Below are 23,350 nucleotides of genomic sequence, written 5' to 3' on the forward strand. Positions count from 1 at the left end.
GGCAGCTCTGGGACGCATGAAGCTACACGGCAAACGCAGTTCTGGGCCGGGGCCAGGAGCCTGGTGGTGGTGGCCCATGGGTCGGTGCGTGGGAAATGCTGCCGGCACGCGGGGAGCTGCGCGCCGCAGGACTGGAGATCTGACCGCGGGCGAGAGGGGGCAAGAAGGCAGCTGAGCGCTCAGGGGGAGGGCGGGGAGGAAGGCAGCCAGCAAAGGGGGGCAAGGTACACGGGCAGGGGACAGGCACGCCGGGGTGCTGGCGGGTGCTCCCATCTCCTGGAGGCCACGGCTCAGCACCCTTCAGCCCCAGGGGCCAGCTCCGGGTGCTGCCGATGCCCAGTGTGGCCGGGGCACAGTCCTGTGTGTCTGCGTGGTGCCACGGCCCATGGGCACGGTGCTGCTGCCAGTGCGGGCAGCCTCAGGCCGGTCCTTGCTCCTGGAGCTCTGCAGCCGCCGTTGGTATCCTCCAGCTCACTCCTGGCAGCACCACTGGTGCCCGCGTAAGGGGCAGCATCCATCCCCCGGAGCTCTGGGCTGAGGCCTCCACCATGCCAAGGGGATTAGCTCCGGCCTGTGCATCCTCGGCATGTCGGGAACATCACGCCGGGTCTTTGAGGAGCCCTCGGCAGGGACAGCGGGCACTGTCACCACATCAGTTGTGACTCCTGCTACGGCCTCGCCACCTGCACTCTCCCGCGGAGCCGAAGGCAGCAGCAGCAGCTCCCAGCACAGGCAGGAGCGGAGCCCGGCAGCGTCCCCGCACCATCCTGCCAGCTGCCCCTCCAGCCGCCCAGCGCCTGCCTGGCACCTCTTTGCAGAGCAGGATGTGGCCTGCAGCCTGGCTGCTGGAGCCCAGTACTGCCCAGTACAAACCAGTACCACCCAGTCTAGTCCTGCACAGGCAGCCTCCTCCGGGGCTGCAGAGTCTCGAGGTTATTCTCCAAACAGCAGATTCGTGCCCGGCGGGCAATTACCCATCATAACACGCTGGGGAGAGATGCTGTATTTATTCAGGCTGGGTGCTGGGTGGACTTTCCCACAAATCAAGCACCCCAACAGCAGGTTTTCATGCTTCTTTGACACACAAAAATCAGAGGTTAGTGCTTTTCTAAACACGCCTGTTAGATATTGATTGCTACTGATTAACGTACATTTATAATAGGGCTTATGTAATGCTTCTACGACTACGCATGCTGAGGGAAAGGGTCTGAACCTGGGCAGGGCTTTCGGTCTTACAACGAAGGTAGTTCACTGTCAGGACACTCAAAAGTCACTTTCATTGCCAAGTTAATGAATCGTTTAGTCCCTTTGCCAGATTTTCAAATAATTCATCCTCAGCACAACCCCAGACATTCTCCTGATGGTCCAGGACGTTTGTTTATTTTCTAGGCTTTGGAGTTCAAAGTCTATCCTTGACGAATTTCTTATCGCTAATCAAGGTCATCTTGATCACGCTTCAAAGTCTCACTCGACCAAGCTTCAGGACCATGTTATTGTCCCCATATGTGCATTGCCTGTAGCTGCAAAATCATTCCCCACGGCCACTAGCGAAGGTGACATGGCTACTAGCGAAGGTGACATGGCTACTAGCAAAGGCGAGGTCCACTCCATCAGGGTCACTGGTGTGGCACAGACGCGTCTCTCTGCCTTCACAAGCACACGTGCTCTCACGGATCCCCCACGTACAGCCCCTCTGTCCGCCTGGCACCCCCGCACAGTCCCTCGCCCAGGGGTCCCCCACTCACCGCCTGCTCCAGTCTGAAGTTTGCTGGTGACACCCCCACACACACCCCCCAGCACTGGGGAAGATGCTCATGGCCGCGCGCTGTTACCGTTACCAGCCGGCACCAGGCACAGGGGCTGTGACCTCAGCCCCGCACCAGCTGTCGGTGGGGGGCCCCTCGCTCACACCAGCCCCCGCAGCAGCTGGTTTGGGGGGCACAGGCTGGGGGACCCTCCCCAGACCCAGCTGCTGATGCTGAGACCCTCAGGGTTACGTCTGTCCCCGCAGAGAAGTCCTGGTGCGCCTGCGGTTCCCTGAGAGCCCGTCAGCCGGTGCCACTGACCAGGCTTGTTTCTGGTTATTGTCTTCGTTAACGCTAATTGGTCAGGTTGTATGTCTCTGAGTTGCCTCCCTCCATTTCCTTATCACCTCAACGGAAAAAAATAATCATCCCCTCACTCCACACATCCTGACCAACTGGGGCGACTGGCCAGGTTTGTTGCCGCTGCGGCCTCCCGGACCGCTGGTCGATCAGCCCCTGGTTGATGCCCCCTTTGACCAGGTACCCTCGGGGGGGTGCTCTCCCTCCACGCTGCCTTACAGCACCGCGGCCCCGCTGACCACAGAGCTGAGGCCTGGCCGCAGCCCCGCGAAGGGGCCGGGTCTCCTCTCGGGGCACATGTGGCGCCTGTGGCCAGACACAGCTCGTGAGCGTTACCCCAGCTCGGGCGTGTTCCCTCCCTGATCCCCAGGTCGGATTTATTCTGACATCGAATCATCTGTTACAGCTCTCGCTGCTGGCCAGTAGCAGCTCAGAGCTGGGCGTGTGGACACCAGGATTGCTCTCCCCGTCCTACCTTCGGCACAATCTGCTATTTTCATTCCAGTCACTCCATGCCGCTTGGTCTTCCTGCGGTTTTTGCAGCTGGCACTTTTCTTTACTAAACTGAATAATTTAGTACCATCTGCTCCTTCACGGTTCACAGCATTTCCCAGGCTGTGTCTGCCCGCGTTGAACAGCCCAGCTCTCAGCATGGGTCCCTCTGGGCCCCACGGGTGACCCCCTCACCGAGAAGAGGACTCACTTTTTCTTGCCTTTTCTTTCCTGTGAGCATTTGCAGCTTTTGCCTCTGTGACATCCCAGCAGCGACTGCCACAGTTTAATTGTCTGCTGTGGGCAGAAATCTTCCCCGCTGTTTCCCCACAACCTAGTTCTTATGGAAAATAGCAAATATTAGCTCCCTGCTTGCCTTGCCCATGTCATTTATGTTTTTATGACCCTTCTACATCCCCGCTCAGGACCTGCCCTTCCTGCTGAGTGCAGAGGACACTGTCTCTCTAGCTCGGTCTCCACACAGAGCCGCTGCCCTTTTGTCCGCTCGCCTTCCCCCTGCCCTGCTCCCTGGAGCTGGGATTTCGGTCCTGTTGGTGTGTTTGTGACTTTGCCCCCACTCTGAGCTCCCTGATAACAGCCCCACGCTGCCACCAGCACACCCTCCTCCTCCGCTCCGGTGCTTTTTATGCTTTGGGGCCACAGCCTCCTCCTGACGAGCCTCCTCCCAGGAAGGCTGTGGGGTGCCAGGGTTCCACTGAGGGTGAAGCATTCCAGTTCCTCAACCCTATGTATCATATTTATCCCGGTTCTTTACTTTTTTCAGTATTGTGCTTAAATATTTAATATTAAATATTTAATTCTGCATTTCAAACTGCTCTTCTCTTTTCCTTTTCTCCGTGCTGGTTTTCACCATGTTTAGATTTCCTTTGCTTGGAGAGGCAAGACTTTTATGACAGCATCTTTTCAGCTTCTCAACGCCGTTTTACGAATTCATGTCTGTGTCACTATCTGACCTCCGGGTACCGGGACCGTTTCAGGGAATGCTGTCACAGAGGGCCTGGCTTTCATCTCCCTACCTGAAGCCTACATTTTAATGCCAGAACGTCTTTCTTCCATCTGCCTCTGCATGGGGCCCATGGTCACTGTCTCCCCCCAGCACTTATGAGCCTTTCTGGAAACCTCTGCCCTGCAGGTGAGTCACGATGTGACTCCGGATCACAAGCCCCCAGTTTGTTTTGCCTCAGCTCACCCTCTGGGTCCCTCATCAGGAAGGATCATCATCACCACCACGTCCCTGCCAGGATTCATGGCTCAGTCTGGGATGGGAATTTCTTGTGGGTGCTGTTGAAGTCTGTGCCTGTCCCTGTGATGGTCCTGATGGCCACGGAGGCCCTTGTTCCCCTGCCCCAGGAAGAACTGACTGTCTTTAACCGGGCTGCTTCTGCCCCAGCCCTGCAGCCTCCACCCGGGCCAGGCTAACGTGCTGCCAGGAAGGCAGCTCCAGCCGCAGGGTGACTCTTCAGTGCTGCTGAGGAGAGCCTGAGCTGCTCCCCGCAGAGTCCTGGGGGGGTCCCCAGCAGCGCAGCCGGGCTCTGGTGCCGGACCTGTGCTGCAGCACCCTACCCTGTCTTCCTTTGTGCTCTCCAGCCTGTGCACTGCTCCCCCCACTCCCCATCTCTGTCTGAGAGTGGCTTTTTCTGTATCCAGTGCCACAGGGTGATAACAGCCAGGCTTTGAGGAGCTGGACACTGGCAGACGACAGTCTGGCCCAGAGCTAGGAGGCTGAGAACTTCAGAATACTCTGAGTTTTCCCCTCAGTTCCTTTTCTCTTGTATATCCTAGTAGATGTATAAATATTAAGGCACTAGCTTTCAGTTGGGTTCAGTTAAATGGCTTTTAACTGCTGGGTCTCTGTGGCCAGGCACGAGCTCACAAAGGAGGAGGCTGGGAAATGGGACACTTGGAGGCCAGGTGGAAGGTGTAGTGGAGGCTGGAACTGTGGAACTAGAGACTGAATAAGAGGAGACAGTCCGAGGTCGGGGCTGTGGGCAGGACCATGGGAATGGCCCTGGTGGAGCTGGGCAAGAGCCTGCACAGCTGGGTGCTTTGGTGCAGCAGCCGGTAGCGAGGCCTCGGAGCGGCAGGAGGGAGAGAAATCCAGAGCAAAACTGAGTCTGGGACGAAGGGAGGGGTGGGGGGAAGGAGTTTTTAAGATGTGGTAATGCTTTTCGCTGTCCCACTGTGTCTGTTAAGTGGTGGTAGCATTTGAATTAAAGTTCTTCCTTTTCTTCCCCTAACAAGTGTCTCTTGTGCCTGTGACCATAATGGGTGAATTACCCTTTCTGTCGTTATCTCGACTCCCAAACATTTTTCTTCATTTTCTCCTCCCTATCCTGAGGCAGAAGAGGGCTCAGACTACAACTCCATCCCAGAGTCTTTGCATTTAACAACCCTCCGCGGACTTCTTTCCCATTAAGTGGTCCCATCACTTTTTGAACCCATGCACATCTCTGGGCTACACATCAGAGCCTGGCAAGGAGCTCCACGGCTCATCTACACTTGTTTCCAGCTACCAGCTGCACAAGCTGTGGCAAAAAAATCCATTTTCCAGGACATTACTGGGTTAATGAAGGCAAATAGCCTAAGGTAACGGGTTTAAGGAGAGTTAAGTTTCCTTCTATTAAAGAGTAGTAGAATTATTCAGCCTGAACTGTACGGCAGAGTGGTTCTGGGGCTGCCTTCTCTCCAGGACCATGGCACGTGGGCTGAGTCAGCTCAGGACACCGGGCGGCAAAAGGAGCCGAGAAATGGGCAGAGGCCCCAGGTAGAGGGAATGGATCTGCCGCTCCCCTGATGCGGAGGGGTGAGCTGGAAATACGGCACGACAACCTACACGAGGGGCTCTCGGCTCCTGCGTGGATCTAGAGGGTCCATGGAGAGCTGGAGAACTGGAGAGGTGAAAAGCACAATATGTCAGTGAATTGAGTGCACATATCGGTGAGAGACCAAACCACTCTAAACTGGGCGTGTACGTAGTCTAGACACCCCTGGAAAAACTGGGAAGGTTGAGGCACTAGGAGAAAACACAGATGATGTGTCCTGCTCCAGGGACACCTAACACCAACCTGACCTAGTGCCTACATGGAAATGTGCTCTCCGTGCAAAATTCAGGCCTGAAAACCTGAAACTTGAATAATGTCCTGCAAAGCTGCCAGGAAAAAAGCTTCTTCATACATAAAAAAACAAACTGAAGGGAGAATGAAAATACCATTCTCACTACAACTCATGCACCACCAACGACATACTTGCATTTAAATGGCATGAGGAAAATGAGGACAATATATTTCACCAAAATGACCTGAGATAACCCAGGCTGATTCCTGCGTTCCTGAAAGACCACAGAAGACAAAGTCTTAATACGCTGCGCCACAAGGCTGGGGGGAGTCACTTAAAAGCTATAACTGATGTGGGGAGGTTGATGAAAGGAAAGAGAAGAATAAAGAAATTGTCTGACTGGAAACATCAAATTATTTTTTTAAAAAGGATAAATAAGAAGAAAAGAAACAAACAGCAGTAAAAACAAATAGTCACAAGCTAAAATATTGACCAATGCATTAAAAACGTAAGAAATGAAAAAAGATTTAAAATTACTTTGCAAAAATATTAAGGAAATATAGACCAGTCTCCGGGTCAGGCACGCAGCGGCGGAGGAGCTGCATGTAGGTGAGGTTTTCGTGGGTGTTGGGGTCGAAGAAGCCCTTGGTGTCGTCGCTGGGGTCGGAGAGGACCTGGTTCATCTCCTGGTCGAAGTAGCCGCGCTGGTAGGCCACCTCCACGGGCAGGCGGTGGCTGTGCACGGGGTCGATGATGCCGCCGGTGGCGATCTGGGCCTCGAGCAGGCGGATGCCGTGCTCCTTGACGATGAGCCCCTTCTTCATGGCCTGGAAGAGGGAGATCTGCTGGCCCGTGTAGGGGTCGGTGTAGCCCGTCACGGCCCTCTCGGCCGACAGCAGCTTCTCGTGCAGCTCGCTGCCCACCAGCCCGGACGAGACGGCCTCGTCCACGGAGAGCTTCTTGTTGGCGAGCGGGTCAACGACGAAGCCGGTGGCAGCCTGCGCCTCCAGCAGCACCAGGGCCGTGCCCTGCCTCAGGATGCCCTTCCACATGGCCTGGTAGATGCTCATCTTCTCCATCGTGGCGGGGTCGGCCTTGGAGGGCACCAGCACGCCGGCGATGCAGCCCGTGCCGTCCAGGTAGCGCTTGACCGAGGCCATTTCCGTCACCTGCTCCACCGTCTTGGAGCCCTGGACCAGGTCGGCCAGCGTGTCCTTGTCGATGATGCCCGAGTCCAGCAGGTCCGAGGCGGTCACCTGCCTCCTGAAGCCTGTGAATTTGACCTTGCTGCTCCGCTCCACCGCCTCCCTGATGAGGGTGGTGAGGAGCCCGGCCAGCGCGTCCAGCGCCAGGCTCCCGACCCGCACCCGCCCCAGCAGCTCCTGCCTCTTTGCCTCGGAGACGTACGTGGAGAAGAGGAGCTCCCACAGGGAGACCTTCCGGCCGTGGAAGCTGCCCGCCGAGACCTCGATGGTGTGGGTCTTCAGGGCCTGCTCCAGCTCTTGCTCCCCACTCTTCTGGGAGCCCACAGTCTCACCATTCTCAGCCGTTGCAGGGGCCTCCAGCTGCCTCGGTTTGTAGGTCTGTGACCCTCCGTGGCCCTGTCCCTCAGCCCTGGTGACGATGGCGGTGAGGAGGGTGATCATCTCCGAGATGGTGACCTTCCCCGCCTTGTACTTCCTCAGCAGCTCCTCTCTCTGGGGATCGGGGACGTAGCGGGAGAAGAGGAGCTCCCAGACGGTGACGCTCTGGCCCTGGAAGAGCCCCACGCTGAGGGTGGTGCGGGCGGCCTGCAGGGCTTTGCGGGCGTCCTCGGTCAGCTGGTGGAGCACGGAGCCCTTGTCCATCAGCTGCAGCATGAGCAGCCCCGTGTCGGGGTCGGGCACGCAGCGGCGGAGGAGCTGCATGTAGGTGAGGTTCTCGTGGGTGTTGGGGTCGAAGAAGCCCTTGGTGTCGTCGCTGGGGTCGGAGAGGACCTGGTTCATCTCCTGGTCGAAGTAGCCGCGCTGGTAGGCCACCTCCACGGGCAGGCGGTGGCTGTGCACGGGGTCGATGATGCCGCCGGTGGCGATCTGGGCCTCGAGCAGGCGGATGCCGTGCTCCTTGACGATGAGCCCCTTCTTCATGGCCTGGAAGAGGGAGATCTGCTGGCCCGTGTAGGGGTCGGTGTAGCCCGTCACGGCCCTCTCGGCCGACAGCAGCTTCTCGTGCAGCTCGCTGCCCACCAGCCCGGACGAGACGGCCTCGTCCACGGAGAGCTTCTTGTTGGCGAGCGGGTCAACGACGAAGCCGGTGGCAGCCTGCGCCTCCAGCAGCACCAGGGCCGTGCCCTGCCTCAGGATGCCCTTCCACATGGCCTGGTAGATGCTCATCTTCTCCATCGTGGCGGGGTCGGCCTTGGAGGGCACCAGCACGCCGGCGATGCAGCCCGTGCCGTCCAGGTAGCGCTTGACCGAGGCCATTTCCGTCACCTGCTCCACCGTCTTGGAGCCCTGGACCAGGTCGGCCAGCATGTCCTTGTCGATGATGCCCGAGTCCAGCAGGTCCGAGGCGGTCACCTGCCTCCTGAAGCCTGTGAATTTGACCTTGCTGCTCCGCTCCACCGCCTCCCTGATGAGGGTGGTGAGGAGCCCGGCCAGCGCGTCCAGCGCCAGGCTCCCGACCCGCACCCGCCCCAGCAGCTCCTGCCTCTTTGCCTCGGAGACGTACGTGGAGAAGAGGAGCTCCCACAGGGAGACCTTCCGGCCGTGGAAGCTGCCCGCCGAGACCTCGATGGTGTGGGTCTTCAGGGCCTGCTCCAGCTCTTGCTCCCCACTCTTCTGGGAGCCCACAGTCTCACCATTCTCAGCCGTTGCAGGGGCCTCCAGCTGCCTCGGTTTGTAGGTCTGTGACCCTCCGTGGCTCTGTCCCTCAGCCCTGGTGACGATGGCGATGAGGAGGGTGATCATCTCCGAGATGGTGACCTTCCCCGCCTTGTACTTCCTCAGCAGCTCCTCTCTCTGGGGATCGGGGACGTAGCGGGAGAAGAGGAGCTCCCAGACGGTGACGCTCTGGCCCTGGAAGAGCCCCACGCTGAGGGTGGTGCGGGCGGCCTGCAGGGCTTTGCGGGCGTCCTCGGTCAGCTGGTGGAGCACGGAGCCCTTGTCCATCAGCTGCAGCATGAGCAGCCCCGTGTCGGGGTCGGGCACGCAGCGGCGGAGGAGCTGCATGTAGGTGAGGTTCTCGTGGGTGTTGGGGTCGAAGAAGCCCTTGGTGTCGTCGCTGGGGTCGGAGAGGACCTGGTTCATCTCCTGGTCGAAGTAGCCGCGCTGGTAGGCCACCTCCACGGGCAGGCGGTGGCTGTGCACGGGGTCGATGATGCCGCCGGTGGCGATCTGGGCCTCGAGCAGGCGGATGCCGTGCTCCTTGACGATGAGCCCCTTCTTCATGGCCTGGAAGAGGGAGATCTGCTGGCCCGTGTAGGGGTCGGTGTAGCCCGTCACGGCCCTCTCGGCCGACAGCAGCTTCTCGTGCAGCTCGCTGCCCACCAGCCCGGACGAGACGGCCTCGTCCACGGAGAGCTTCTTGTTGGCGAGCGGGTCAACGACGAAGCCGGTGGCAGCCTGCGCCTCCAGCAGCACCAGGGCCGTGCCCTGCCTCAGGATGCCCTTCCACATGGCCTGGTAGATGCTCATCTTCTCCATCGTGGCGGGGTCGGCCTTGGAGGGCACCAGCACGCCGGCGATGCAGCCCGTGCCGTCCAGGTAGCGCTTGACCGAGGCCATTTCCGTCACCTGCTCCACCGTCTTGGAGCCCTGGACCAGGTCGGCCAGCGTGTCCTTGTCGATGATGCCCGAGTCCAGCAGGTCCGAGGCGGTCACCTGCCTCCTGAAGCCTGTGAATTTGACCTTGCTGCTCCGCTCCACCGCCTCCCTGATGAGGGTGGTGAGGAGCCCGGCCAGCGCGTCCAGCGCCAGGCTCCCGACCCGCACCCGCCCCAGCAGCTCCTGCCTCTTTGCCTCGGAGACGTACGTGGAGAAGAGGAGCTCCCACAGGGAGACCTTCCGGCCGTGGAAGCTGCCCGCCGAGACCTCGATGGTGTGGGTCTTCAGGGCCTGCTCCAGCTCTTGCTCCCGACTCTTCTGGGAGCCCACAGTCTCACCATTCTCAGCCGTTGCAGGGGCCTCCAGCTGCCTCGGTTTGTAGGTCTGTGACCCTCCGTGGCCCTGTCCCTCAGCCCTGGTGACGATGGCGGTGAGGAGGGTGATCATCTCCGAGATGGTGACCTTCCCCGCCTTGTACTTCCTCAGCAGCTCCTCTCTCTGGGGATCGGGGACGTAGCGGGAGAAGAGGAGCTCCCAGACGGTGACGCTCTGGCCCTGGAAGAGCCCCACGCTGAGGGTGGTGCGGGCGGCCTGCAGGGCTTTGCGGGCGTCCTCGGTCAGCTGGTGGAGCACGGAGCCCTTGTCCATCAGCTGCAGCATGAGCAGCCCCGTGTCGGGGTCGGGCACGCAGCGGCGGAGGAGCTGCATGTAGGTGAGGTTCTCGTGGGTGTTGGGGTCGAAGAAGCCCTTGGTGTCGTCGCTGGGGTCGGAGAGGACCTGGTTCATCTCCTGGTCGAAGTAGCCGCGCTGGTAGGCCACCTCCATGGGCAGGCGGTGGCTGTGCACGGGGTCGATGATGCCGCCGGTGGCGATCTGGGCCTCGAGCAGGCGGATGCCGTGCTCCTTGACGATGAGCCCCTTCTTCATGGCCTGGAAGAGGGAGATCTGCTGGCCCGTGTAGGGGTCGGTGTAGCCCGTCACGGCCCTCTCGGCCGACAGCAGCTTCTCGTGCAGCTCGCTGCCCACCAGCCCGGACGAGACGGCCTCGTCCACGGAGAGCTTCTTGTTGGCGAGCGGGTCAACGACGAAGCCGGTGGCAGCCTGCGCCTCCAGCAGCACCAGGGCCGTGCCCTGCCTCAGGATGCCCTTCCACATGGCCTGGTAGATGCTCATCTTCTCCATCGTGGCGGGGTCGGCCTTGGAGGGCACCAGCACGCCGGCGATGCAGCCCGTGCCGTCCAGGTAGCGCTTGACCGAGGCCATTTCCGTCACCTGCTCCACCGTCTTGGAGCCCTGGACCAGGTCGGCCAGCGTGTCCTTGTCGATGATGCCCGAGTCCAGCAGGTCCGAGGCGGTCACCTGCCTCCTGAAGCCTGTGAATTTGACCTTGCTGCTCCGCTCCACCGCCTCCCTGATGAGGGTGGTGAGGAGCCCGGCCAGCGCGTCCAGCGCCAGGCTCCCGACCCGCACCCGCCCCAGCAGCTCCTGCCTCTTTGCCTCGGAGACGTACGTGGAGAAGAGGAGCTCCCACAGGGAGACCTTCCGGCCGTGGAAGCTGCCCGCCGAGACCTCGATGGTGTGGGTCTTCAGGGCCTGCTCCAGCTCTTGCTCCCGACTCTTCTGGGAGCCCACAGTCTCACCATTCTCAGCCGTTGCAGGGGCCTCCAGCTGCCTCGGTTTGTAGGTCTGTGACCCTCCGTGGCCCTGTCCCTCAGCCCTGGTGACGATGGCGGTGAGGAGGGTGATCATCTCCGAGATGGTGACCTTCCCCGCCTTGTACTTCCTCAGCAGCTCCTCTCTCTGGGGATCGGGGACGTAGCGGGAGAAGAGGAGCTCCCAGACGGTGACGCTCTGGCCCTGGAAGAGCCCCACGCTGAGGGTGGTGCGGGCGGCCTGCAGGGCTTTGCGGGCGTCCTCGGTCAGCTGGTGGAGCACGGAGCCCTTGTCCATCAGCTGCAGCATGAGCAGCCCCGTGTCGGGGTCGGGCACGCAGCGGCGGAGGAGCTGCATGTAGGTGAGGTTCTCGTGGGTGTTGGGGTCGAAGAAGCCCTTGGTGTCGTCGCTGGGGTCGGAGAGGACCTGGTTCATCTCCTGGTCGAAGTAGCCGCGCTGGTAGGCCACCTCCACGGGCAGGCGGTGGCTGTGCACGGGGTCGATGATGCCGCCGGTGGCGATCTGGGCCTCGAGCAGGCGGATGCCGTGCTCCTTGACGATGAGCCCCTTCTTCATGGCCTGGAAGAGGGAGATCTGCTGGCCCGTGTAGGGGTCGGTGTAGCCCGTCACGGCCCTCTCGGCCGACAGCAGCTTCTCGTGCAGCTCGCTGCCCACCAGCCCGGACGAGACGGCCTCGTCCACGGAGAGCTTCTTGTTGGCGAGCGGGTCAACGACGAAGCCGGTGGCAGCCTGCGCCTCCAGCAGCACCAGGGCCGTGCCCTGCCTCAGGATGCCCTTCCACATGGCCTGGTAGATGCTCATCTTCTCCATCGTGGCGGGGTCGGCCTTGGAGGGCACCAGCACGCCGGCGATGCAGCCCGTGCCGTCCAGGTAGCGCTTGACCGAGGCCATTTCCGTCACCTGCTCCACCGTCTTGGAGCCCTGGACCAGGTCGGCCAGCATGTCCTTGTCGATGATGCCCGAGTCCAGCAGGTCCGAGGCGGTCACCTGCCTCCTGAAGCCTGTGAATTTGACCTTGCTGCTCCGCTCCACCGCCTCCCTGATGAGGGTGGTGAGGAGCCCGGCCAGCGCGTCCAGCGCCAGGCTCCCGACCCGCACCCGCCCCAGCAGCTCCTGCCTCTTTGCCTCGGAGACGTACGTGGAGAAGAGGAGCTCCCACAGGGAGACCTTCCGGCCGTGGAAGCTGCCCGCCGAGACCTCGATGGTGTGGGTCTTCAGGGCCTGCTCCAGCTCTTGCTCCCCACTCTTCTGGGAGCCCACAGTCTCACCATTCTCAGCCGTTGCAGGGGCCTCCAGCTGCCTCGGTTTGTAGGTCTGTGACCCTCCGTGGCTCTGTCCCTCAGCCCTGGTGACGATGGCGATGAGGAGGGTGATCATCTCCGAGATGGTGACCTTCCCCGCCTTGTACTTCCTCAGCAGCTCCTCTCTCTGGGGATCGGGGACGTAGCGGGAGAAGAGGAGCTCCCAGACGGTGACGCTCTGGCCCTGGAAGAGCCCCACGCTGAGGGTGGTGCGGGCGGCCTGCAGGGCTTTGCGGGCGTCCTCGGTCAGCTGGTGGAGCACGGAGCCCTTGTCCATCAGCTGCAGCATGAGCAGCCCCGTGTCGGGGTCGGGCACGCAGCGGCGGAGGAGCTGCATGTAGGTGAGGTTCTCGTGGGTGTTGGGGTCGAAGAAGCCCTTGGTGTCGTCGCTGGGGTCGGAGAGGACCTGGTTCATCTCCTGGTCGAAGTAGCCGCGCTGGTAGGCCACCTCCACGGGCAGGCGGTGGCTGTGCACGGGGTCGATGATGCCGCCGGTGGCGATCTGGGCCTCGAGCAGGCGGATGCCGTGCTCCTTGACGATGAGCCCCTTCTTCATGGCCTGGAAGAGGGAGATCTGCTGGCCCGTGTAGGGGTCGGTGTAGCCCGTCACGGCCCTCTCGGCCGACAGCAGCTTCTCGTGCAGCTCGCTGCCCACCAGCCCGGACGAGACGGCCTCGTCCACGGAGAGCTTCTTGTTGGCGAGCGGGTCAACGACGAAGCCGGTGGCAGCCTGCGCCTCCAGCAGCACCAGGGCCGTGCCCTGCCTCAGGATGCCCTTCCACATGGCCTGGTAGATGCTCATCTTCTCCATCGTGGCGGGGTCGGCCTTGGAGGGCACCAGCACGCCGGCGATGCAGCCCGTGCCGTCCAGGTAGCGCTTGACCGAGGCCATTTCCGTCACCTGCTCCACCGTCTTGGAGCCCTGGACCAGGTCGGCCAGCGTGTCCTTGTCGATGATGCCCGAGTCCAGCAGGTCCGAGGCGGTCACCTGCCTCCTGAAGCCTGTGAATTTGACCTTGCTGCTCCGCTCCACCGCCTCCCTGATGAGGGTGGTGAGGAGCCCGGCCAGCGCGTCCAGCGCCAGGCTCCCGACCCGCACCCGCCCCAGCAGCTCCTGCCTCTTTGCCTCGGAGACGTACGTGGAGAAGAGGAGCTCCCACAGGGAGACCTTCCGGCCGTGGAAGCTGCCCGCCGAGACCTCGATGGTGTGGGTCTTCAGGGCCTGCTCCAGCTCTTGCTCCCCACTCTTCTGGGAGCCCACAGTCTCACCATTCTCAGCCGTTGCAGGGGCCTCCAGCTGCCTCGGTTTGTAGGTCTGTGACCCTCCGTGGCTCTGTCCCTCAGCCCTGGTGACGATGGCGATGAGGAGGGTGATCATCTCCGAGATGGTGACCTTCCCCGCCTTGTACTTCCTCAGCAGCTCCTCTCTCTGGGGATCGGGGACGTAGCGGGAGAAGAGGAGCTCCCAGACGGTGACGCTCTGGCCCTGGAAGAGCCCCACGCTGAGGGTGGTGCGGGCGGCCTGCAGGGCTTTGCGGGCGTCCTCGGTCAGCTGGTGGAGCACGGAGCCCTTGTCCATCAGCTGCAGCATGAGCAGCCCCGTGTCGGGGTCGGGCACGCAGCGGCGGAGGAGCTGCATGTAGGTGAGGTTCTCGTGGGTGTTGGGGTCGAAGAAGCCCTTGGTGTCGTCGCTGGGGTCGGAGAGGACCTGGTTCATCTCCTGGTCGAAGTAGCCGCGCTGGTAGGCCACCTCCACGGGCAGGCGGTGGCTGTGCACGGGGTCGATGATGCCGCCGGTGGCGATCTGGGCCTCGAGCAGGCGGATGCCGTGCTCCTTGACGATGAGCTCCTTCTTCATGGCCTGGAAGAGGGACATTTTTTGTCCTGTGTAGGGGTGGGTGTAACCTGTCACGGCTTTTTCTGCACAAGCAAGTTTTTTTTGTAGCTCGCTGCCCACCAGCCCGGACGAGACGGCCTCGTCCACGGAGAGCTTCTTGTTGGCGAGCGGGTCAACGACGAAGCCGGTGGCAGCCTGCGCCTCCAGCAGCACCAGGGCCGTGCCCTGCCTCAGGATGCCCTTCCACATGGCCTGGTAGATGCTCATCTTCTCCATCGTGGCGGGGTCGGCCTTGGAGGGCACCAGCACGCCGGCGATGCAGCCAGTTCCCTCAAGGTATCTTCTTACAGTATCCATTTGTGCTATTTCTTCTGCTTTTTCTTTCCCTTCATGCAATTTCTCCATTGTTTCTTCTGTAATTATCTGTGCGCTGAGAAGTTCTGATGCCGTTATTTGTTGCCTGATTCCTTGGAACCAGACATCACTTCTGTCCTCTTCTTTTTCCTTGATGATATCTAGTATTGTATCAATGATTCCTTGTAGAATGTGATGAGATTCCTCTTTATATTTTTTCACCAGTTCTTTTCTTTTCTCTTCTGTGATGTACTCAGAACAGAGAAGTTCCCACAGGGATAATACATGACCTTTGTATTTTCCAACAGGCACTTTTACCTTTGCAGTTAAAAGGGCATTTTTTGTGTGCTCATCAATGTAGAAGTAGTCATCGTCTTTTCCCATGACCTGCAGCAGGTACAATCCAGTATCTCTGTCTTTGGAACATCTCTGCATGAGCTGACTGTAACTGATTTTCTCACGCGTGTTTGGATCTATAAAACCTTTGCTTCCATGATCTGGATCAGAAAGCAGGAGAAACATGTCATCATCCAAGTAGCCGCGGCGGTAGGCCACCTCCACGGGCAGGCGGTGGCTGTGCACGGGGTCAATGACACCGCCGGTGGCGAGCTGGGCCTCGAGCAGGCGCGTCCCGTGCTCCTTGGCTGTTATCTTTTGCCTTATGGCCTGGAAGAGGGATATTTTATTTCCTGTGTGAGGATCTGTGTATCCCGTTACAGCTTTCTCTGCCGACAGCAGCTTCTCGTGCAAGTTGCTCCCCACCAGCCCGGACGAGACGGCCTCATCCACGGAGAGCTGCTTGTTTTTCAGTGGGTCGATGAGAAAACCAGTGGCAGCCTGCGCCTCCAGCAGCCCCAGCGCACATTGCTCCGTGAGCAGGCCCTTCCTCAGGGCCTGGTAGATGCTCATCTTCTCTTTCCTTGATGGGAGTAGAACTCCAGCAATGCATCCAGTGCCCTCCAAGTACCTCCTGACAGTGTCCCTCTTTGTGAGGCTGGCAAGGGTGAGGCTTCCATCCTGCAGCTGATCAAGAGCTTTCTTGTCAATGATCTCAGAGTCAAACAACTCTGATACTGACACATCCTCACGGAATCCTTTAACCTTGAGGGCTTCTGCTCTTTGCTCCGTATCCTCAATTATTTTGAAGATGAGGGCAATAAGGTCTTCCAGCGTTAGGGTTCTGCATTTGTACTGCATCACTAGTTCTTTCCTTTTCTGCTCGGAGACGTAATGAGAGCAGAGAATTTCCCAGATGGAAACTGTCTGGTCCTTAAACTTTCCAGTTTCCACTTTAAGGGGCTTTGAGCGCAAAACCTGTTTTGTAAACTCATCGATGTAGAAGTACTTTCCTCCTTCCTGCACAACTTGTAGCATGTACAACCCAGTCTCTGAATCCTGGACGCATCTCTCCAGGAGCTGCATGTAGGTGAGGTTCTCGTGGGTGTTGGGGTCGAAGAAGCCCTTGGTGTCGTCGCTGGGGTCGGAGAGGACCTGGTTCATCTCCTGGTCGAAGTAGCCGCGCTGGTAGGCCACCTCCACGGGCAGGCGGTGGCTGTGCACGGGGTCGATGATGCCGCCGGTGGCGATCTGGGCCTCGAGCAGGCGGATGCCGTGGCTCTTCACAATCAGTCCTTGGTTCATCGCTTCAAAGAGGGACATTGAGGCTTTTGTGTAGGGGTTGGTGTAGCCTGTCACAGCTCTTTCTGCACAGAGTAGCTTCTCAAAGATCTCCCCTCCAATCAGACCTGCAGTTAAGGCTTCCTCCACTGAGAATTTCTTGTTTTTCTCTGGGTCGATGATGTAGCCGGTGGCAGCCTGCGCCTCCAGCAGCACCAGGGCTGTCCCTGGCCTCAGGATGCCCTTCCTCATGGCCTGGTAGATGCTCATCTTCTTATTGCTTGGCTGTATGAGGACCCCTGCTATGAAATTGCTGCCCTCCAGGTACCTGCGGACAGACTCCATTTCAGTGACCTCTTGGACTGTTTTCTTCCCCTGGTTGAGCTCATCGAGGGTTTTTTTGTCAATCAGTTGAGACTGGAAGAGGTCACTGGCGGATACTCTTTTCCGCAGGCCCTTGAATGCAAACTTCTTGCCCTGTGTCTCAGTCTCTTTGATGATCGTGGTCACAATTGTTATGATTTCCTGTAGCACTTCGGTATTCTCATCTTTGTACTTTTGCACTAGCTCTCTTCTCTTCCTGTCTGAGAGGTATTCAGAGTTGAGAAGGTCCCAGACTGACACTGTCTGTCCTTTGAACCGCCCTATGTTGACACAAACAGTCACAGATTTCAACACCTCCATGGTTTGTTCATCCACACAGAACATCGCATTTTCTGACAGAGGAAGGAGCCAGAGACCCGACTCAGCCTCATGAATGCACCTGTCCTTCAGCTGCTGGTAGGTCATATTCTCCTTTGTGTTTGGATCAAAAAAGACTTTGGTGCTGTCATTCAGCTGAGAGAGGGTTTGGTTCAGGTCCTCGTCGTAGAAGCCGTATCTGCGTGCGGCCTGGAGCGGAAGGTGATGGTGGTGGATGGGATCGATGACCCCTCCTGTGGCCAGCTGGGCCTCTAGCAAGGGAACAGCATCTTCCAGGGGAATCAGCTCCTTCCGGAGCGCTTGGCACAGTGAGATGGAGCTCCCCGTGTAGGGGTCTGTGTAGCCGGTCACCGCCCTCTCAGCTAGAAGGAGTTTCTCAGTGAGCTCTTCGCCCACAACAGCGGCTTTCACAGCATCCCTCACGCTGAGCCTCTGGCCTGTTGCTGGGTCAGTCAGGTATCCTGTGGCTGCCTGAGCCTCCAGCAGCCTCAGGGCAGCCCCGGGGAGGAGGAGGTTGTTCTTCATGGCATCGTAAAAGCTCATCTTCTTTTGAGATGCCTCTATGAATACCCCAGCGATGCTGCCTGTGCCCTGCAAGTACCTCTTCACGCTCTCCATCGCAGCCACGTCCTTGGGAGTTCTTCTGCCCTGAGCCAGTTCTTCAAACGTCTGCTCGGTAATGATGCCGGCGTCCAGCAGCCAGACCGCAGGGACGCTGCCCCGCAAACCTTCCAGGGCGATCTGGGTGCGGGCTTTCAGCTCCATCTCCCCAACCAGCCTGAGCACAAGAGCAACCAGCTGCTGCAGCGACATCTCCTCAGACCGGAACCTCTCCACAAAGTCACCCCTCTGCTCCTCGGTGAAGTACCCAGAGTGGATTAGCTCCCAGAGGGACACCCCTTTTTCCTTCACCATGGTTTCCTTGAAAATCCTTTGGATTTGTTCGTTGGTGTAGGCAGGAGCTGCTGCCTGTGGCAGAGGCAGCAGGTGGAAGCCGGAGATCTCGTCCTTCTGGCAGCGCTTGATCAGCTCAGCATAGGTGACGGTCTCTTTGCTGTCCGGGACGCAGAAGGCCCTGTTGTTGTCACTGGGCCTAGAAAGGGCCTTGCTCGTCTCCTCATCCAAGCACCCTCGCTTCTGGGCAGATTCTATGGGGATACAGTGGCCACATGTTGGGTCGATGATGCCTCCTGTAGCCATCTGCACCTCCATCAACTGCAGGGCCTGTTTGTCCGCGATCAGCCCTTTCTTCATCGCCTGGAAGAGCGGAATCTTCTTTCCTGTGAAAGGATCATTATAGCCCGTTACAGCCCCCTCTGCATGCTGCAGCTTCTCATGGACGTCGGGCCCGATGACTCCCTCCTTGACAGCATCATCCACACAGAGTTTCTGGTTGTTCACTGGGTCAATGATGAAGCCTGTGGCAGCCTGGGCCTCAAGCAGTGGGAGAGCTACTCCTGGTACCACGATGTTTTGCTTCATGGCCTCGTAAATGCTTATCCTCTGGTTTGATGGCTGGAGGACGATCCCCCCGATGCTGCCAGAGCCATACAGGTACTTTCTGACAGAGTCCATGTGCAGGACCTCCTCAGGTGTGACGGATCCCTCCAACACCTTCTCAAACAGGGCCTTGTCGATGATGCCTGTTTCCATCAGGTGGTAAGCGCTGACGCTGCCTCTCATGGCTGGGAACTTGATGGGGGCCCATTTTTTCATTTCCTCCTCTAACATGATGCGGATTTGCTCCAGGGTGAGCTTCCTCAGCTGGTAGTGGTTAAAGATCTCCCGGCGCCTCCCCTCGCTGAAGTACTCGGAGTTCAGCAGGTCCCACACAGAGACCTTCTCCCCCCGTAACCGCCCAAACCTGACGGGCAGCCAGGAGCTCCTGAACACCCGTCTGGTGGCCTCGTCGATGAACTGGCGCTTCCTGCTGTTCAGAGGAAGGAGGCAGAGCCCCGTGGATGGCTCCGTGATACACTTCTCCTTCAGCTGCAGGTAGGTGAGGTTCTCGTGGGTGTTGGGGTCGAAGAAGCCCTTGGTGTCGTCGCTGGGATCAGAAAGGATTAAGTTCATCTTCTTGTCGAAGTAGCCGCGCTTGTAGGCCACCTCCACGGGGATGCGGTGGCTGTTGACGGGGTCGATGATGCCGCCGGTGGCGATCTGGGCCTCAAGCAGGCGGATGGCGTGCTCCCGGACGATGAACTCTTTGTTCATGGCCTGGAAGAGGGAGATCTTGTTCCCTGAGTAAGGATCTCTGTAGCCGGTGACCGATTTCTCTGCAGCCAGGAGCTTGTCGTAAACGTCTGGGCCAATGATGTTCGCTCTCAAAGCCTCATCCACGGAATACCTTTTGTTGGCAGCTGGGTCAATGATAAACCCAGTGGCAGCCTGTGCCTCCAGGAGGATCAGCGACGTTCCTGGCCTTAAAAGTCCTTTCCGCTTTGCCTGGTAGATGCTGATCTTCTCCTGGGAGTCGGGAAGCAGCAGCCCTCCAATGCTGCCCGTCCCTTGAAGGTACTTCTTGACAGTGTCCATGCTGACAACTTCTTTGGCTGAAGTTTCTCCCTCCTTCAGTTTCTTAAACAAATCTTTGTTGATAATTTCAGAGCTCAGGAGCTGGTCAGCTGTCACACGGTCCCTCAGTCCTTCAAAGGTGACGTTAGCCGTGGAAGCCATTTCCTCAGCGGTAGCACTGGCTGCCTTACCCAGTTCTTGAGTAGAGAGTGTTCCTGCAAGGTACTGCTGGGCGAGAGCGGCTCTTCGCTCACTCTGGATGTAGTCTGAGAAGAGGAGTTTCCAGAGAGACACTGACTTTCCCTTGAATTTACCTAAAGCAATGGGTACCTCTGTGTTTTCCAGAGCTGTTTGGGTCCTACGGTCAAAGAAGAGGTGGGTCCCCTCGGGTCCTTCTCTGCTGTCTCCACCAAGCGGCAGCAGCAGGAGCCCTGTGTTGGGATCAGTGACACAGAGCTTGAGCAGGTCTGCATAGGTCACCTTCTCCTTGGAGCTGGGGTCGAAGAACCCTTTCACGGCATCGGTAGGACTGGAGAGGAGCTGCCTCGTGGCCTCGTCCAGGTACCCCCACCTGCAAGCCATCTCTGTGGGCACACGGAGGTGCCTGCCCGGAGCAATTATACCCCCTGTGGCCATCTGAGCTTCCAGAAGGCAAACGCCATGATCCTGGGGGATGAAGCCCTTCCGGACGGCTTGGAACAGAGAGAGCATTTCTCCAGTGGCGGGGTCCCTGTATCCAGTGATGGTCCTCTCAGCTGAAGACAGTTTCTCATGAAGCTCTGGGCCGACGAGGCCAACCCTGATGGCCTCATCCACCAAGTAGCTTTTGTTCTTTAGGGGGTCTATCAGGCTGCCTGTGGAGGCCTGGACTTGCAGGAGCATCAGAGCAGCGCCGGGCACGAGGAGATGCTCTCTGAGGGCCTGGTAAAGGCTTTTCCGCTCACCGGAAGGAAGGACAACACCAGCCACGCTCCTCGTCCCATGCAGGAACTGCTGAACGGAGTCGTTCTCCGCTACCTCCTGGGCAGAAACTCTTCCCTCCTCAAGACTTCTGAATGTGTCAGGGCTGATGATGCCAGAGTCCAGCAGATCCCTGCTGCTCACCCTCCCTCCCAGCCCTCGGAACGTGGTTTGCAGGGGCAAGAGGAGGAGGCATGAGGCCGGATCAACAACACAGCCCTTTATAAGCTCCCTATAGGTGACCCTCTCCATAGTGCTGGGGTTGAGGAACCCTTTGCTGTCCCCTTTGCTGGGGTCAGAGAGGAGCTGGCTCATCTCTTCATCTAAATATCCCCTCTCACAGGCAACATCTGCTGGGATCCGGCAGCCAGTGCCTGGGTCAATAATGCCCCCAGTTGCCATCTGGGCCTCTAGCAGCCGGGTACCTTGCTCCCTGCCTATCAGATCCTTCTGGATCGCCTGGTAGAGGGGGATTTTCTCCTCTGTGTAGGGGTCCACAAAGCCAGTGGCAGCTTTCTCTGCAGCCATCAGCCTCTCCTTCAGCTCCAGCCCCACCAGCCCCAGCTGCACGGCTTCTGCTACGGACACTTGCCTGTTCTTCACCGGGTCGGTGATGAAGCCTGTGGCTGCCTGGGCCTCAAGAAGACAGAGCGCTGAATCCAGACTCAAGAGGTGCTCTCTGGTGGCATCATAAAAGCTCATTATCTTCCTTGAAGCCTCTACATACACTCCAGCAATGCTGCCAGCTGCCTCCGAGGGCGGACTAGAAGCACCCGTCACCGTCACATCCCCGTCAGCTGCTTTTTTCTGTTTGCGAGGCGAAACGTCCTGGCACAAGTGGTTTGCTCCTGCCAGGTCTTCCTGATGAGAGACGGGGGCAGCGTGGCCATTCACTGCCGGCCTGCTCTCCATCCTCCCGCTGCACTCCTTTCACAGCTGTCAAGACTCTCTGGAGAAGGGGGAGAGAATGGGAACACTCACTGAGAAATCAGCTTTTCTAGGGTTTCTATGCTAAATGCAGGGAAAAGAGGAAAAAGAAATACCGCAGGGGCAGGAGGAAGGAACAGCCAAAGGCTGAGCATGTTCAGGGGAGCGTGTTGGTCCCTGAGCCTGACATGCTGAGCTAGGCCTGCCAGAGGCAAGCACCCTCTGCTTCCCCAGCTAGACTTGCTGGGTGTGCCCAGACATCCCAGCGTGAGAGAGAGCCTGGAGCAGAAGCACCGGTGGGACCTGTGGAGTGCTGGGCTGAGGCAGGCCTGGCTCCTGCAAGGAGTAAAGCCCCCCCAGCTGTCACATGCCTTTGGCCAACAGTTTGTGTGGGGCTCATCCCTGTACAAAAGCCTTGTGCAGTGCTTCAGAGGGCTGGAGGGCAGCGGGGCTCGGGGAAGAGCATCAGCCAAAAGCCACAACCCCCAGGGGGTTGTGCTCGGCAGCTCTGACACTGGCACAGGGATGAGCAAACCCCGAGTCAGCCAGAAAGGCTGGTCCCCTCTGCCAGGGCCAGGGGTCAGCCTGGTGCCCCGGGACCGTCCCCACCGCAGCACCGCTCAACAGCGGCTGGAGCCACCGCGCACCCAGCAGCAGCCCTGGAGGTTCTTTGCCTGGTGCCCATGGCTGCGCTGAGAGGGGGCATCTGCCCTCCTTGCACGGCTCAGAAAACATCGGGAGGGGGCCAGCGGGAGGAGAGGCCATGGGCCTGCCTGGTTGGAAAGCTCCTGGGCTCAACGACAACGCAGCCATTACACAAGCAAATTATAGTGCTGGAGGGAGCGGGAGGCCATTGTGTGCTGGGCTGGGCACACCAGGAGGTGCTTGTGGCTGAGTACGGGCTGTGGCCAGCAGCAACCTCCTCCAGGCTGTGACTGTGGCACATACTGCTGAGGAGGAGCCTCAGTGCCCATGGCCTGGCTCAGCGTGCCCGTGCCCGGCACCCTTCGGTCCTTGGGCTGGAGGCGGGTCCCGCTGGGCTTGGAGCAGGTTTGAGGAGTGAGGAGCCCGGCCCTGCTACGCTGGGGCAGCAGAGGCGGCTCCTTATTCCCCGGTGAGCCCCATCCCTGAAGGCAGAACCCCTGGCACCAGTGCAGAGTGGGGCGTGCCAGGGCTGGACCGGCCCTACGGCGAGGCCACGGACCATGGGAGACCCCTTGCCTCATCTTCCACAGCCAAGCCGGCAGGGCCGCAGTGCCAAACCCAGCTGCAAGGCCACGGCCGGGGCAGGGCTGCCCCTTGGTACACACCGCTGGACGTGGACGGGCGCCGGCACAGCAGCGCCACGGCGAGCCAGTGCCACGCTGACCCCCCCACGGCAGCTGCATTGAGGGGGACGGTGGGAACCAGCTGTATCTCGCTGCCTGGGGCTCAGCCCCGCGTCCTGCCCCGCGCCACCGGTGTAAGCCCACCCCGGAGCGAAGCGCAGGGTGACAGTGACGGTGGGTGCGGTGCCTGGGGCCTCGCTCACTGCCCAACCAGCCTCTCCCAGGGGGGTCTGTGCCCCTGTGTGCCCACTCCAGCTCGTCCCATGCCCCCCCAGGCCAGGCCAGCACCTTTCCCTGGCGAGGGCTCCTCTGTCCCAGCTGTGCTCCGGGCTCACCGCCCATCTCTGGGGAAAGGTCCCAACAGGCACCAGCTTCATGATGTCAGCGCGAGCGCGGCCACGCCGGCTCGGATCTGCCCGGGCAATGCTGTTGGTGTGTGCAGGTCCAGGATTGCACCCGGTGTTGGCGCCAAGAGGTGGGGACAGTGGGTGGGACAGCAGTGGGTGCTGCTCCCGCTGAGCCACATCGGGCGAGGGGAGGAGGAGGAGAGCAGAGTCAGGACTCGGGGGGGTCTCTGCTGTGGGGGAGGACGAGGCCCCCCCCCTTGCTGGCTGAGAGCCCCTGGGGGACTCTCGTGGGCTGTGGGTTGCGAGCTGAGAGC

The 23,350-nt window shown here is 59.6% G+C and overlaps 1 protein-coding gene across 1 annotated transcript; it reads right to left on the reverse strand.

Annotated features, from left to right (window-relative positions):
* Positions 1 to 6,126: 6,126 nt before the first annotated feature.
* On the reverse strand, positions 6,127 to 21,346 carry EPPK1 (epiplakin 1). The gene has a single exon (XM_074897534.1). The coding sequence runs from the start codon at positions 21,344 to 21,346 to the stop codon at positions 6,206 to 6,208; it is 15,141 nt and encodes a 5,046-aa protein (XP_074753635.1). The 3' UTR covers positions 6,127 to 6,205.
* Positions 21,347 to 23,350: the final 2,004 nt, after the last annotated feature.

The sequence above is a fragment of the Athene noctua genome, chromosome 2 (genome assembly GCF_965140245.1).
Source record: "Athene noctua chromosome 2, bAthNoc1.hap1.1, whole genome shotgun sequence".
Lineage (NCBI taxonomy): Eukaryota > Metazoa > Chordata > Aves > Strigiformes > Strigidae > Athene > Athene noctua.